The sequence below is a fragment of the Ipomoea triloba genome, chromosome 4 (assembly GCF_003576645.1).
Source record: "Ipomoea triloba cultivar NCNSP0323 chromosome 4, ASM357664v1".
Classification (NCBI taxonomy): domain Eukaryota; kingdom Viridiplantae; phylum Streptophyta; class Magnoliopsida; order Solanales; family Convolvulaceae; genus Ipomoea; species Ipomoea triloba.
The window spans coordinates 22606436-22620065 of NC_044919.1; the positions used below are offsets into that span (position 1 = coordinate 22606436).

At 37.0% G+C, this 13630-nt stretch overlaps 2 protein-coding genes across 2 annotated transcripts; one reads left to right on the forward strand and one right to left on the reverse strand.

The window, feature by feature from the left end:
* Positions 1 to 274: 274 nt before the first annotated feature.
* On the reverse strand, positions 275 to 1123 carry LOC116016004. Its single transcript, XM_031256173.1, has one exon. It carries the CDS (start codon positions 1121 to 1123, stop codon positions 275 to 277), a length of 849 nt encoding a protein of 282 aa, XP_031112033.1.
* An 8641-nt stretch (positions 1124 to 9764) lies between these two features.
* On the forward strand, positions 9765 to 13232 carry LOC116015137 (CASP-like protein 1F1). The gene is made up of 3 exons (XM_031255151.1): positions 9765 to 10057; positions 10194 to 10317; positions 12679 to 13232. Exons 1-3 carry the CDS (start codon positions 9855 to 9857, stop codon positions 12904 to 12906), a joined length of 555 nt encoding a protein of 184 aa, XP_031111011.1. The 5' UTR covers positions 9765 to 9854; the 3' UTR covers positions 12907 to 13232.
* The last annotated feature ends 398 nt before the right edge of the window (positions 13233 to 13630 follow it).

Here is a 13630-nt window from a genome sequence, read left to right on the forward strand (position 1 = left end):
CATCAGTAAAACAAACAACTTTTGACAAACTAAGATCCTAGTACAAAAAGTGGATTTTTAACACATGCTGAATAAAGATGATATCTTCCAGCACTTGAGGGTCTTCAAAACAAATCCTTCCACACTTCAGCTGGTCAAGTAACACATGGAACCCGGTAAAGTAGAGTCCAACAGTCAAATCAAGTAACACATCAAATCAAGTAACCAATGATTAGAAGGTTTGTCCTACTCCCCCTATTGCCATGAACTTGTGAATTTGTAGCAACAAGACTCCTTAGCAAGACCAAGTAGGAAAGCAAACCCAAATTTTGAAACAGAATGACTCAGATTCTGAAGAAACAGCCTCTTGGCTGGTCAAGGCAATCTCAGCATCAGGTGGGTTGTTAGCAGTTTGAGTTTCAACAGCAGGTGTCATGGAAGGTTCAGCAGATTGTTCAGCAGAAGGTTCAGCAGATTGTCCAGCAGTAGCAGCAGTCATCTCTTGGTCTCTTAGTCTCAATTGTTCACGCAGTTGCATTTCAACTACTCTCTTTTCAACAAGAATTTGGATGATAGTGTTGAGATCTTTGATGCTTTTGTCTAAGTGTTGCGCTGTGAGTCTGCTTGTATATGGAACATCAATATTTAGAGCTGGGGCTGAACTGCTTCCATGTTTTGGAAAAATACCAAGCACATGTGATCTCTGCTTGAGTCTAGCATCAATCAGTCTGAATTTGGGTGCATCCATATGTTCATTTGCTTCTGGCCTGAATCCTTGTGTATGCAGGATCCCATAGATAGTACATGGAAAGGGCAGTTTCACTTTGCTTTCTTTGGTAGCTGGTTTCCTGAAAGTGGCCACATGTTTAAAGATTAAATCACTAAGATCAACAGGAATACCTTTTCCAATCCTGTAAATCAGATTGGCCATTTGCATATTCAGTCCCCCTCTGTGTTTACTTGGCATCCAATTAGTCATAGCAATCTTGTGCAGAATTGCATACTTTGTTGTTAGTGATTTAGCTGGCAGCATGTTTGTCTCAGTTCGCCAATAACTGTATGTTCCACCCGTGATGACCTTTGTGATTGTGTTTGCACCCAGAATAGGATCCTCAATGTCACTAGCATCAATTCCCAGATACATGTTTATGATGGAGGGGATAAAATTGTAGGTTTTTCCTCGGAGCCACACACGCCCATATTGGGGTGATCCTGCTTGTTTAAGGGTCATCATAATGTTTGCATAGAATTCCTTGATGGCAACAAGTGGGTAACTTTTCAGCTTGTGACTGATCTCATCAGATGTATCTTCTCAAATACTGGTATGAGTTGGCATTGAGATTTGAATTTTTCAACGTCCAGGAATCTTTCACTCAGAATCTTTCTTTGATTTGTGGAATCCCACCTTGCTGCAAACTCTGCTGAGAGAAATTGGGGTTTAATAGCTTCAAGTGGCACAACAGCAGACACATTTGGCTGGCTTTCAGCGATTGGTGCTTGATCTGAGGTGGTTGGGACACTCTTCTTTCTTTTCTACTGACTAGTGGCTTCTTGTGAGACATTTAGCTTAGCAGCTGTTTGCTTCCTCTTGGATTTCGTTACAGGAGATGGGGTCTCCTTTTGTGCAACAGTTGATGAGGATCTGGTTCTTCGTCTTGGAGCAGGGGCTGTGAAGACCTAGATCTTCTGAACTGGATTAGTATCAACTTGTTCTTCTGGCATTTTCTTCTTTCCTTTTGCTTTTTCCTTGATTTTCTTGACTTGGGACAGAGGCAGGTTATCTTCTTCATCTGCTTTATCTACAACCTGTGTCTCTTGGACATTTCTTGCTTCATACTCAATTTCAAAGTCTAGTGGGTCTAGTTCTGGTTCTAGATTAGGATTGGCTGGTGTAATCTCAGGGTTTTGTTCAGGACGAGGTTCAGACATAGTTTCAGTAGTGTGTGACTCTTCAGACAGGATGGGTTGAGATTTTTCTATGTTCTTTTGGTTAGGTTCTGTAATTTCTAGTAGCTGTGCTGGGAGTAATGACAGAACAGGACTTTGTGAAGGTTCTTCAGTGTGAGGAATGGTTATAGGAACAGATAGTCGGTTTACAAGGGAAGTAAACTTTCTATGCTCATTCAAGATGTTAAACAAATCAAGTTTAGAGAACATTGAAGCAGGTGATTCTAGCTAGTGTGGACCATACATGACAGTAGATATGGGGTTAAGATCAACAGATAAAGAAGAGCTCATATCATGAACAGAGGGATTTTCAGGTAAATCATCAACAGGTTCTTGTTTCACAGATATTAAAGGCAAGGGTTTTTCAACAACAGGGTTTTCCGGTTTATTTTCATCCTCGGTATCTGAGAGAACAATTATTTCCTGAAACATTTATTAATATAAGCATAGAGCACAACATTGTTCATAAACCCACATATATTATTCATAAGGCAAATAATGAACAAGGGTTTTCAGAATAAACCTCAGGAACCTTTGCTTTTGACGATTCGCTAGTTTTAGCTGCAAGTGGCTTGATGAAACCTTTTAGGTAATCATGTTGTTCTGCTCTGGAGTACCAGGACCAAATGGGTTCTCCACCGGGAGGCTTTATCTTGTTGTTGATAATCATTACTATTTCTTGTGAGGCTTGATGTTGAACTTCCGTAGGATACCTGTTAGTGAGTCTTGCGAAATCAAAGTATTTTGTTTCATCTTGATCCATTGTTACTGATGAATTTGAAGCTTCGAGTGTTTGTAAGGATTTTATGAAACGGGTAAAGCAAATGTGAATATCAGAGATGTAGAGAGAGAAAGAGATTTGGGAGATCTTTTATTTCCTCTTTTTGCAACTGATTTTTTCAAAAACACAAAGCCTGTATGGTAGCCAGTTTCTTCGGGTTACGTGGTGAAGTGTGATAGTCGTGGGAGACGTGTTGATTGACAGTTGTCCTTTCCGTAATTAATGTTGTGGCAACTTATCAGATTAGTACGCTGTCCCTCATCATTTCACGCTTATTAGATAAGTATTAGCACCAAAATGACTTTCAAAACAACAAAACAAAAAAAAATCAAATATGAACAAGTTTGTACGGGTTAGTGTGTTTTGGACCATTCTCAGAACTAGTTCAGCGAAATGGTACACATACCGAGTTCGGACTTTAGAGAATTGAACCTGATGGCTTCCAAGGGTTTTGTGAATATGTCTACCAGTTGTTTGTTAGTTGGTATATAGTGCAATTTGATGTCTCCACGTTCCACAAGCTCTCTGATAAAATGATGACGAATGTCTATATGTTTGGTTCGAGAGTGTTGAACTGGATTTTTTGCAATGTTTATTGCACTCGTGATATCATAGTGTAGATCTACACTTCTGAACTTTAGTCCATAGCCGTTCAGCATCTGCTTCATCCACATAAGTTCGGTGCAGCTGCTACCAGCTGCTATATATTCTGCTTCTGCAGTGGATAAGGAGATAGAATTTTGTTTCTTACTGAACCACGAGACCAAATTTTTACCAGAAATAAGCATCCTCCGGAGGTACTTTTTCTATCTTCCAGGTTTCCTGCCTAATCTACATCACTGTATCCGAGTAGTTCAGATCCTGTGTCACGAGAATACCATAACCCGTGATTTAGTGTTCCCTTTACATATTTGATGATTCTTTTCACAGCATTCAAGTGTGCTTCCTTTGGGTCAGCTTGGAATCGTGCAGACAGAACTACACTGGATATTATATCAGGTCTGCTCGCTGTTAGATACAGTAAGCTCTCGATCATGCTCCGATAAAGCTTGCCATTAACTTGTTTTGAGTCTGAGTCTTTTGAGAGCTTAACTGTTGTAGACAGAGGAGTCTTGGCTTCCTTAGCTGATTCTAGACCAAATCTCTTCACCAAATTTTGTGCATACTTAGTTTGAGACAGAAATAACCCGGTTTCCATCTGTTTAACTTGCAGACCCAAAAGCACTTCAGCTCACCTATCATACTCATCTCAAATTCTTGTTCCATGACTTCAACAAATTGTTTAACGTTTATAGGAGATGTCGACCCAAACACAATGTCATCCACATACACTTGTGCCACAGTTATGTGACCTAATGTCCTTTTGACGAATAGAGATTTATCAGCTCCTCCTTTGTTATAACCATTTTTCAAGATACATTGTGTGAGTCGTTCATACCATGCTCTCGGAGCATGCTTTAATCCATAGAGAGCCCTTTTTAGCTTGTAGACATGATTGGGGAAATGCGGGTCTTCAAAACCTTTTGGTTGAGCTACAAAAATTTCTTCGTTGAGTAATCTATTCAAGAATGCTGTCTTGACATCCATTTGGTTCAGTTGAAAGTTCAGGATGCATGATACGACAAGCAGAAGTCTGATTGACTCAAGTCTGGCAACTGGTGCGAAGGTTTCTTCATAATCGATTCCTTCAATCTGTGAGTACCCTTGTGCCACCAGTCTAGCTTTATTTCTTGCTACATTTCCTTGCTCATCTATTTTATTTTGAAAGATCCATTTTGTTCCAACAATATTTGCATTTTGAGGACAGGGTACTAAGTCTCATACATCATTCCTTTCGAATTGTGCAAGCTCATCTTGCATGGCCCGTATCTAGTTGTCGTCTTGAAGTGCTTCTTTGTAATTTTTGGGTTCGAATTTTGAGGTATAGCATGAGTATCCAGACAGTTCGACAAGGCTATTTCTTAATATTCCTCTGGTTCAAACACCAGCTGATGGTGTTCCCAAGATGTTTTCAGCTGGGTGATTCTTTTCAACATGAGCAGGAACTTGCTTTGGCTGTGTGGAAGTCTTTGAACCATTGTCTTTGGGTTGTTCAGTATCTGGTTCTGACTAATCTGGTTCAGAATCCGGTTCAACCTTTTGTTCTGACTTCTTTACCATCGTCACTTCATTCGTTTTGTCTTGGTTTTGATCTAGTTCAGTGACTGGAACATAATCCATCCCTTGAGGTTGATCATCCACAATTACATTTATGGATTCTTGGACAGTCTTGATCCGTTTGTTATATACTCGATAAGCTCTGCTGTTTGGTGAGTATCCCAAGAAGATGCCTTCGTCACTCTTTGGTTCAAATTTTCCAATCTTTTCTCTGTCGTTCAATATGTAGCATTTGCTTCCAAAAATGTGAAAGTACTTCAAACTTGGCTTTCTTCCTCTCCATAATTCGTAAGGAGTGTGTGACATCCCAGGTTTGAGATATACTCTATTTATTATGTGACATGCAATATGCATAGCTTCAGCCCAGAAGAATTGTGGAAGACATTTGCTGTTTATTAGCACCCGAGCCATCTCTTGAATGGTTCTATTCTTTCGTTCAACCACTCCATTTTGCTGAGGTGTCTTCGGGGCTGAGAATTCATGTCCTATTCCGTTTTTAGAGCAGAAGTTTGAGAAGTCTTGATTTTCGAACTCTCTACCATGATCTGGTCTGATCCTCACAATTTTCACAATATGTGTGCTCCTTTCTTTTTGCAATTTCAAGCACAATTTTTCGAATTGCTCAAACGCTTCAGATTTATTCCTGAGAAACAGTACGCAGCAAAAACGAGAGTAATCATCAACACATACAAATATATATCTCTTATCGCCAATGCTTTCTACCTGTGTTGGTCCTACCAAGTCGATGTGTAGAAGTTCAAGACATGTAGAGGTTCCTATATGATGGTAAGACTTATGAGGTGCTCTGGTTTGTTTGCCTAGTTGACATGGTCCACAAACACCCGTTTCTTTAACTTTGAACTTGGGTATGCCTCTGACACATTCTTGATTTATGAGTTGATTCATATCTTGATAGTTCATGTGTCCGAGTCGTTGATGCCAAAATTCTGTATAATCAGTAGATGTCCTGCAACACAAAAGATCAGTCGACAAAATATAACAATTATCTATGGATCTCATACCTTCCATAATGATTTTATTCTGTTGATCCTTGACTATGCATCTATCTTTTGTAAATCTGACATTCAGTTTCTGATCACATAATTGGATGATGCTGATCAGATTTGCTTTCAGTCCATGCACAAGCAACACTTTTGTCAAGGGGGGTAGACCTGCAACATTAAGAATTCCAATACCTTGAATATCACCCTTAATCCCATCACCAAAGGTCACTTGTCCAGTATATGGAATTATATTTTTCAAATATTCCTTGCTTTCAGTCATGTGTCGTGATTAGAGTAACAAACTAAATCTGATTTCCTTACCCAAATTTGTCTACCAACAGGGGTGATCCACTTCTTTTGGAATTTTTCAACTCTTTGATCTCGATAGAACCTATAGCATTCAGGTCTTGTATGTCTCTTTTTGTTGCAGTAGTGACATGTGGGCACATATTTTCTCTGTATTTCCTGTTTAAGGCTTGTTGTTGTCCCAAATCCTGCTTTGGCAGGAACAAATGTAGTGACTTGTGAATTGTGAGTGTTTTGAGTGTATCCCAAGCCATTTCTAATGTTGGGAGATCTTCCAGCATCAAGAATTCGATTTAGGGTTGATGTTGTGCTCATCATCTTGATTTGTTTTTTGAGTGTTTCCAACTCTGTAGACATCTTTCGTACTTGTGAATGAGACATGGCAAGTTCAGCATCTTTGTCAGCAACTAGTTTCCTCAATGTTTCAAGATGTTTTTCCAGAAATTCATTTTTGGTAGCAGTTGTGGTGTGAGACTTCAGCAGAATGTCCCATTTTTTGTACAGTTGAACATAGGATTGTTCCAGTTCTTCATAGGGTAGTTTATCAATATCCTCCTGATCTGAATCATTTTCTAGGTCCAGTTGAGATTTAGTCACAACAACTGTAAATGCAACAAAGTTTCGTGAGATTTCTTCATCTTCATCATGATTTTCCTTTGAGCATTCTTCATCACTCCAGGTTGTAGCCTTCATGGATTTCTTTCACTTAAGATAAGTAGCACACTCAGCCTGGATATGCCCAAAGCCATCACATTCTCTGAACTGAATCCCTTTATTCTTGTTCTTATTTTCAGAAGCTTGCCAATGATTTGGGCGGAATTGATTTCCCGTTTGACTAGACTGATTCGATTGACCCGAGTTTTTCATGTAACTTGAGTTAGTTTTTTGGTACCTGATTTTAATGCTGCTGATGACGAGGATGAGGAGTTATTTGAGCGATTTGACTGATTTTTACCTCCTCTGTTTCTTCGATTTATTTATTTCAGGATCTTGGAAAAATTTCTGGTGATCATCGCGACTGCTTCATCATCCAGATCTTCAATTTCCTCTTCAGAGTCATATCCTTCAGCGATAAAGGCCACATTCTTGCCCTTTTTCGCACTGTCTTCTTGTGATAGAAAATCCATCTCATAAGTTCCGAAATTACTCATCAATTCGGCGACCGATTTCTTTTCCCAACCTACACTCTCTTGGATTGCTGTGACTTTCATCCTAAATCATATGGGTAGGGATCGAAGAATTTTCCTAACCAGTTTATCCGATGAGAAATTTTCCTAACCAGTTTATCCGATGGTGCTAAACAAAATTATTGATTATGCCTGCTCGCCTGGTTTTATTCTCCTTCTTGTCTGCTTTGACTTTGCCCATAATCTTCCAAATATAATATGCTTTTGGGGTAGATGATAACTTTGTATATTGTGCATACAACTCCATTCTTTCCTTAATTGCCATGTATTACCATTAGAGGCCAAAATTTTCATGTGTAAATGTGCTTTGAAATGGTAAATTACCTTGCAACTTGATTCTTTTTCCCATGTAAAAATGGTATATATATATGTGTTGCCTTCTTGAAATCTTTGGGAAAGAAACTGGACTGTTCCTTCCTTCATTTCTTCCGAGCGATTCTTCATTCCATGCCGCCCTCTTCATCCGAGCGATTCTTCATTCCATGCCGCCCTCTTCTTGTACGAGCACCTCTGATTGCGAACGGTTGAAAGCTACGAAATGTACACCATGAAATTTGTAAGGTAGAGACACGACTTTTTGTATCGGTCCCCACAGTATTTTGACGTGGAAACCGAAAGGGTAAAAACCACGTGCGTTTTTTGGGCGGTGCCAAGCCGAAACTCACTATTTTATTGATAGAATCCTTGTACATATTTTGTTTTGATGTGTTCTAGTCTAGAGAAAATGTCAGCCTCTCCCCTCGAAGTCTCCCCTTGCTCTCTGATCTTCCCTCTTCTTTTATCATAGGAATGAGTAATCAAGGGACATAATGAAGTTTTATGGATAATAATTTGTAGGTTATAATAGGATTTAATGGGTGATAAATAGGGTTTTATGAGTAGTTAATGGGTTTTATTTGGGGGTTAATGGGTGATAATTAGGATTAATGGGAAATAAAATGAGTAATAAATGGATAATAATGGCACATTAATTGTGTAATAAATTGCGGGATATGAAAGGATAGTTAGGGAGCCGACTGGTCACGACTCGAGTACCGAATGCCGGGTCCGAGTGCCGTGCCCGACTGCTTGCTAGGTAATATCGACCGGGTGCCTAGGCTAGGTATCTATCAATGTGGAAGGTAATGTGGATTTTTATTTGAACAAATACCAATTTTGGTCTCATGACTATTAGCAAAATGACAATTTTGGTCCACGTGTTTAATTTCTACCAATTTTGGTCCCATGACTATTGTTTTAGTACCAATTTTCATCCATGACTATTATTTTAGTGCCAAAAATCATTGCGTCGGTTACCCACCCGTTTAAAACGTGCAAAAATCTAAAATTGTTAAGGGTATTTTCGTTATTTTCAACTTAATATCTCAATTTGAGCATGAATAAATGGATTTAAGTCCTAAGACCGATAAAAATTCGCTGTTTTCCTCCTCATTTTACCTTAAGTTGAGGAGGAAAAATGTTAATTGTGATCGATCTCAAGACTTAAATCTCTTTATTCATGCTCAAATTGGGATGTTGAGTTGAAAATGATGAAAATACCTTTAAAATTTTATATTTCGACACGTTTTAAACGGATGGGTGACTGACGCGATGAATTTTGGCACTAAAACAGTAATCATGGGACCAAATTGGTAGAAATTAAATATGTGGACCAAAATTGTCATTTTGCTAATAGTCGTAGGACCAAAATTGGTATTTGCTCTTTTATTTTTTGTTTTATTTTGTTAGCTTATGTGGCTTGCATGCAAGCTTCCAATTAACTTTTATTTTCTTTTTTATTTTTCATTTGTTATTTTATTATTATATTTATAATAAAAAGGTAAGTGAGACTATTTTGCATGAATGTTGAGAAAATAGTAGAGAATTTACATATTTGACGAGGTGGAAGTGAGATCTACTTTTGAAAGTGACTAAGTATTGCAGAGATAAGGATCAGATAGTCTTATCAACCTATACTTTTAATATAATATGAATTCTACAATTATGAATTTAAATAAAAATTATATACTATTATAATATTTTATTATAATTAAAATTTTAACATTGGAAGTTATTATTGAGTATATGTTTTTACATAACACACATATAAAATACTAGTAATTAAATTTGAGTGGTATGAGAGCAATCCAACTAAATTGGTCAAACTGTTGATTTGATAATCATAAAATCAGCTTAACTTTCATGGTTTGAGTAAATCAGCTATGTGCAGCCTAAGCTAGTTTATCTGATCCCAGCATGGCTCTTTGTCACTAGGGTCACAAATGGTAATTTACCCATTGCACGTGCTTGATGGCTCAAGTAATGGTTATTGGTTCCCATAGCTTGTCCCAAAAAAANGCTTGTCCCAAAAAAAAAAAAAAAAAGGAAGAGGAGAATGGTCATACTCAATATATAAATACCACTCCCAAGGATCTCCCATCCAATCCCCAACCTACATCCACATCCTAACTCCATTTTCCACCATAGTAGCAGCCTTCCTTCTTGTTGCCTAAAATGGAGAGTTTTGGAAGCAAGGGTGAGCAGAAGCAGCCACCATTAAAGGCCATCAAACGCTTCTCTGCAATCCAAGTGGTTTTGCGCCTCGCCGTCACCGCCCTCACCTTGGCCGCTGCCTGGACCGTTCTCACAAGCAAGCAAACCGTTTCCGTTTTCGGAATCCAAATGGACGCCCGTTACAGTTATTCTCCCGCCTTCAAGTATATATGCGCTTTCTTCTTCTTCTTTTTAATTTCTTTTGTGTTTTTTACATTATTGTACCCTATGTTCTTGCCTGCAAACACTGCAGAGAGTAATTATGTTTTGTTTTTGCCGGGAACAATACAATGGTCGCAGGTTTTTGGCGGTCGCCAATATCATAGGATTTGGATTCTCTCTTCTGTCTGTGCTTGTTGTTTTCATCCTCGACAAGATGGCTGATAACCCAAAGCACTATTTCTACATGTTCCTGCATGATTTGGTACCTTAGCTTCTTCTCCGATTATTTTTTTCTATAAACTATTTTTCAGAAATTAAAGGGTATTAAATATTATCAATTAATCTGAACAACACAACTTTTTAAAATATTTATCAGAAAGGGTATTAAATATTATCAATTAATATTCTTTTTCTCTTATTTAAAGCTATTAATTTTTATGAAAACAAATACTTCATCCATCCCATTTTGTTTCTCTGGTTAGGTTTGAGTTATTTTTAATTCAATTTTTTTATATTATTAAGTTTAGTATTAGTATATAAAATTTATATATTCAGAAAACTAAAAATATTATTAAACAAAAAAAATAATTAAAAATTACTATGAAAAATAAGTAAAGAAGAAATAGTTGGTTTGACCAATGAATAGTAAAGATACGGATAAAATGGTGCAGATGGAGTAATTTTCATGGCTTTGGATGTGTTTTTTGAAAATTTAGAAAATTCTTCCAGTAAAGACTAAATTTTAGCCAGGAAATGAAACCTCAAATGGTTGGGAGCTGAGTACAGTAGGCTTAGGTTCCTAGCTTAGCTAGACGAGAAGTTATGGTGGAACAATTTTACTACCCTAATTTTGACATAAAATGCCAATTAATCTAGCATACAAAATAATATTTTTATTTATATTATACGTGACTTATAAGAAGTGTCCTGGCTTTAATAATAATCTATCTACCTGCAAATTAATGAAACAGAAGTACACGTAATGTTATTTGCACTCAATTGAAGGTAATATACTCATTAGTGTAGCGGCATTTGATTGGTTGGTATCAATTAAAACACTTATATTAGTCAATTATTACTCAATTAATTCCTACTACTATACCTCAACATATATTTATTGATAAAAATATTTTAGTACAAATACTCTTGTCAATATTATAATTATACGTTTCTTCATTTCATTTTGTAGCCTTTTTTTTCATTTATGTATTTAAAAAGAGGAAAACTAATTTGTTTTAAAAAAAAAAAACAGCCATTCCTATGGAAAATTGAATAATTTTATATTTGTGATTATATTTTCTTGTCGTAACAAATTAATAAATAAATTAGAGGTCGGGAGTTCAAATACCTCTCGTATGGAAAAACTAATCTAGCAGTACTTTGCCCCTTAATTGAGTCGGTCCGGTGTGAAACGGGAATTAGTATGAATGTGATACGTGCTTAAAGGTGTCTCCTACATTCAGGACCTGCTCAGGGTACCTTGTGGTATGACCAAAATTAATAAATATAGTCAATTCCCTTAGCAATTATTCCAAAAACATCCATGGGCCTTTTCAAATGATTTAGTATTGTGGGCAAGAGATTTAGTATTTTATGAAATTTTTTCTTAAAGGGAAGATATGTTGGTGGGTGGTTAGTAGCTTACAATAAATACTATACCACACTTGTGAGGATTGATTGACATTATGATACCAAGTACCAATCCTATAAACAATTGATTCTTTGTAGTTTGCTATATCTCCAACATTGAAGGAGTACAGTTAGCAACATATAATATGATCCTATTGATATTTCATTTAATTTATAATTTTTGCGATGATACATACAGATGTTTCCAAATTGATATGATCTCACTATATACATAATATCACGGTCCAAATCGTATTAATTACTTGTACTCACGTACACACAACACAGCTTGCACTCTTGCTTGGGCAGCCTGTTGTGGTAATCGTTGATTGGTGAATAATTTTTGTTATTTCAATTAACATTATTCCGATCCCCACCAACCTACAAGTACAACAATTTTATATATATATATATATATATATATATGTTTGAAAGACTGAGTTTAGGGTAGTATCCAATTCAAAAGTACTAAGGGCCGAATCTTGCAAGGGGTGAGACCCTAGAGTCCGTGCAAAAACTCATATCACTGCACTACTAAGGCACATTCCTAGATTTATCTCTTCTCGCAAGTTTCGAGGGCAGGGGGCATGAGGGGTCTTTAGGTATAATTTGGGGTTCAAACTTATATATATGTTTGAAGGTTAATTAGTAGAGTAGTAGATTTTGGCAATCCTCCGACACCATTTCTTATTAAAAAGCGACCTGTGAACGGTCGCTGGTTTCTATTGGAGAAGGCGACCCAGGCAACCACTAGTCTTGGTCACTTTTTAATCGAAAATAGTATCAAAGTTTTGCTAGAGGATTGTCGAAACCCTAGGGACATGTTATGACAGGTCACTAACTGATTTTTGAGCTTTACTGCACCAAAATAAAATATTAATGTGATTAATTGCTATTCTAAAAAGTTGGAGTCTAATTATCTTTTCAAATATAGTTATAGGCTTATTGTTTGACCCTTTTGGAACTAACAAAGTGACAAATTTGACTAGAACAGATTGTGATGGCGTTGCTTCTTTCTGGATGTGCATCCGCAACAGCCATAGGATATGTTGGGAAGTTTGGAGAATCACAGTCTGGTTGGATGCCTGTATGCGACAACGTTAGCAAGTTCTGCCACAAAATTACAGTTGGTCTAACGTTGTCATATATTGCCGTCATCTTCTACCTCATCCTCACCGTCCTTTCTGCAAACCAATCCAGAAAATCCATGTTTCAGAACTAGGCTGGGCGGCCGGGGAATTCAACACAAGCTAGGGATTGAATTGAAGAAACAAATCAAAGTGTTACGTTATATTTTATCTTGAATCTCTCATCATCAGCTCCATCTATATATATGGTATATGTATACAACAGTATGTACTAAATATGTTGTGTGAAAGGCAGTAGTAAATTTTATTTGGTGGAATCATTTATGGCAAGCTGTAACTACCATTAGCTGTGGAATTGAAATCATGCAGACATAGTCATAAATGTTTGCTGTTTCCCCGTACTGTTTACAGCCTTTTGTGTTCTGATGCGTAGGTATGAAACCACTAAATTACAACCGTACTATATATGTTGTCCTGTAAATAAATAAATAAATAAATAAATAAATATATATATATATATATATATATGTGTGTGTGTGTGTGTGTGTATATATAGGGATGAGATCTGGTGTGAAGAATCTTTCAGGTGAAACATGCTGTGAAATCTGAGAGGTTGATCAAATCTAGGTAAACGGCTCAAATCAATGAATTAAAAAAAAAAAAAAAAACGCCAGTCCTGGAAGGCAGAAGCTAAGTGTAAAAATGGTGCACCATAAGCGTTACAAGAACACACCTTAAGTGTTAAGATGACGCACCTTAAATGTTAAAATGACGCACCTTAAGTGCTAAAATGACGCACCTTAAGCCAAAACCTTGTGGTCAAATGGCATGAAGTAACTCTCGCAAATGGGAAATCAT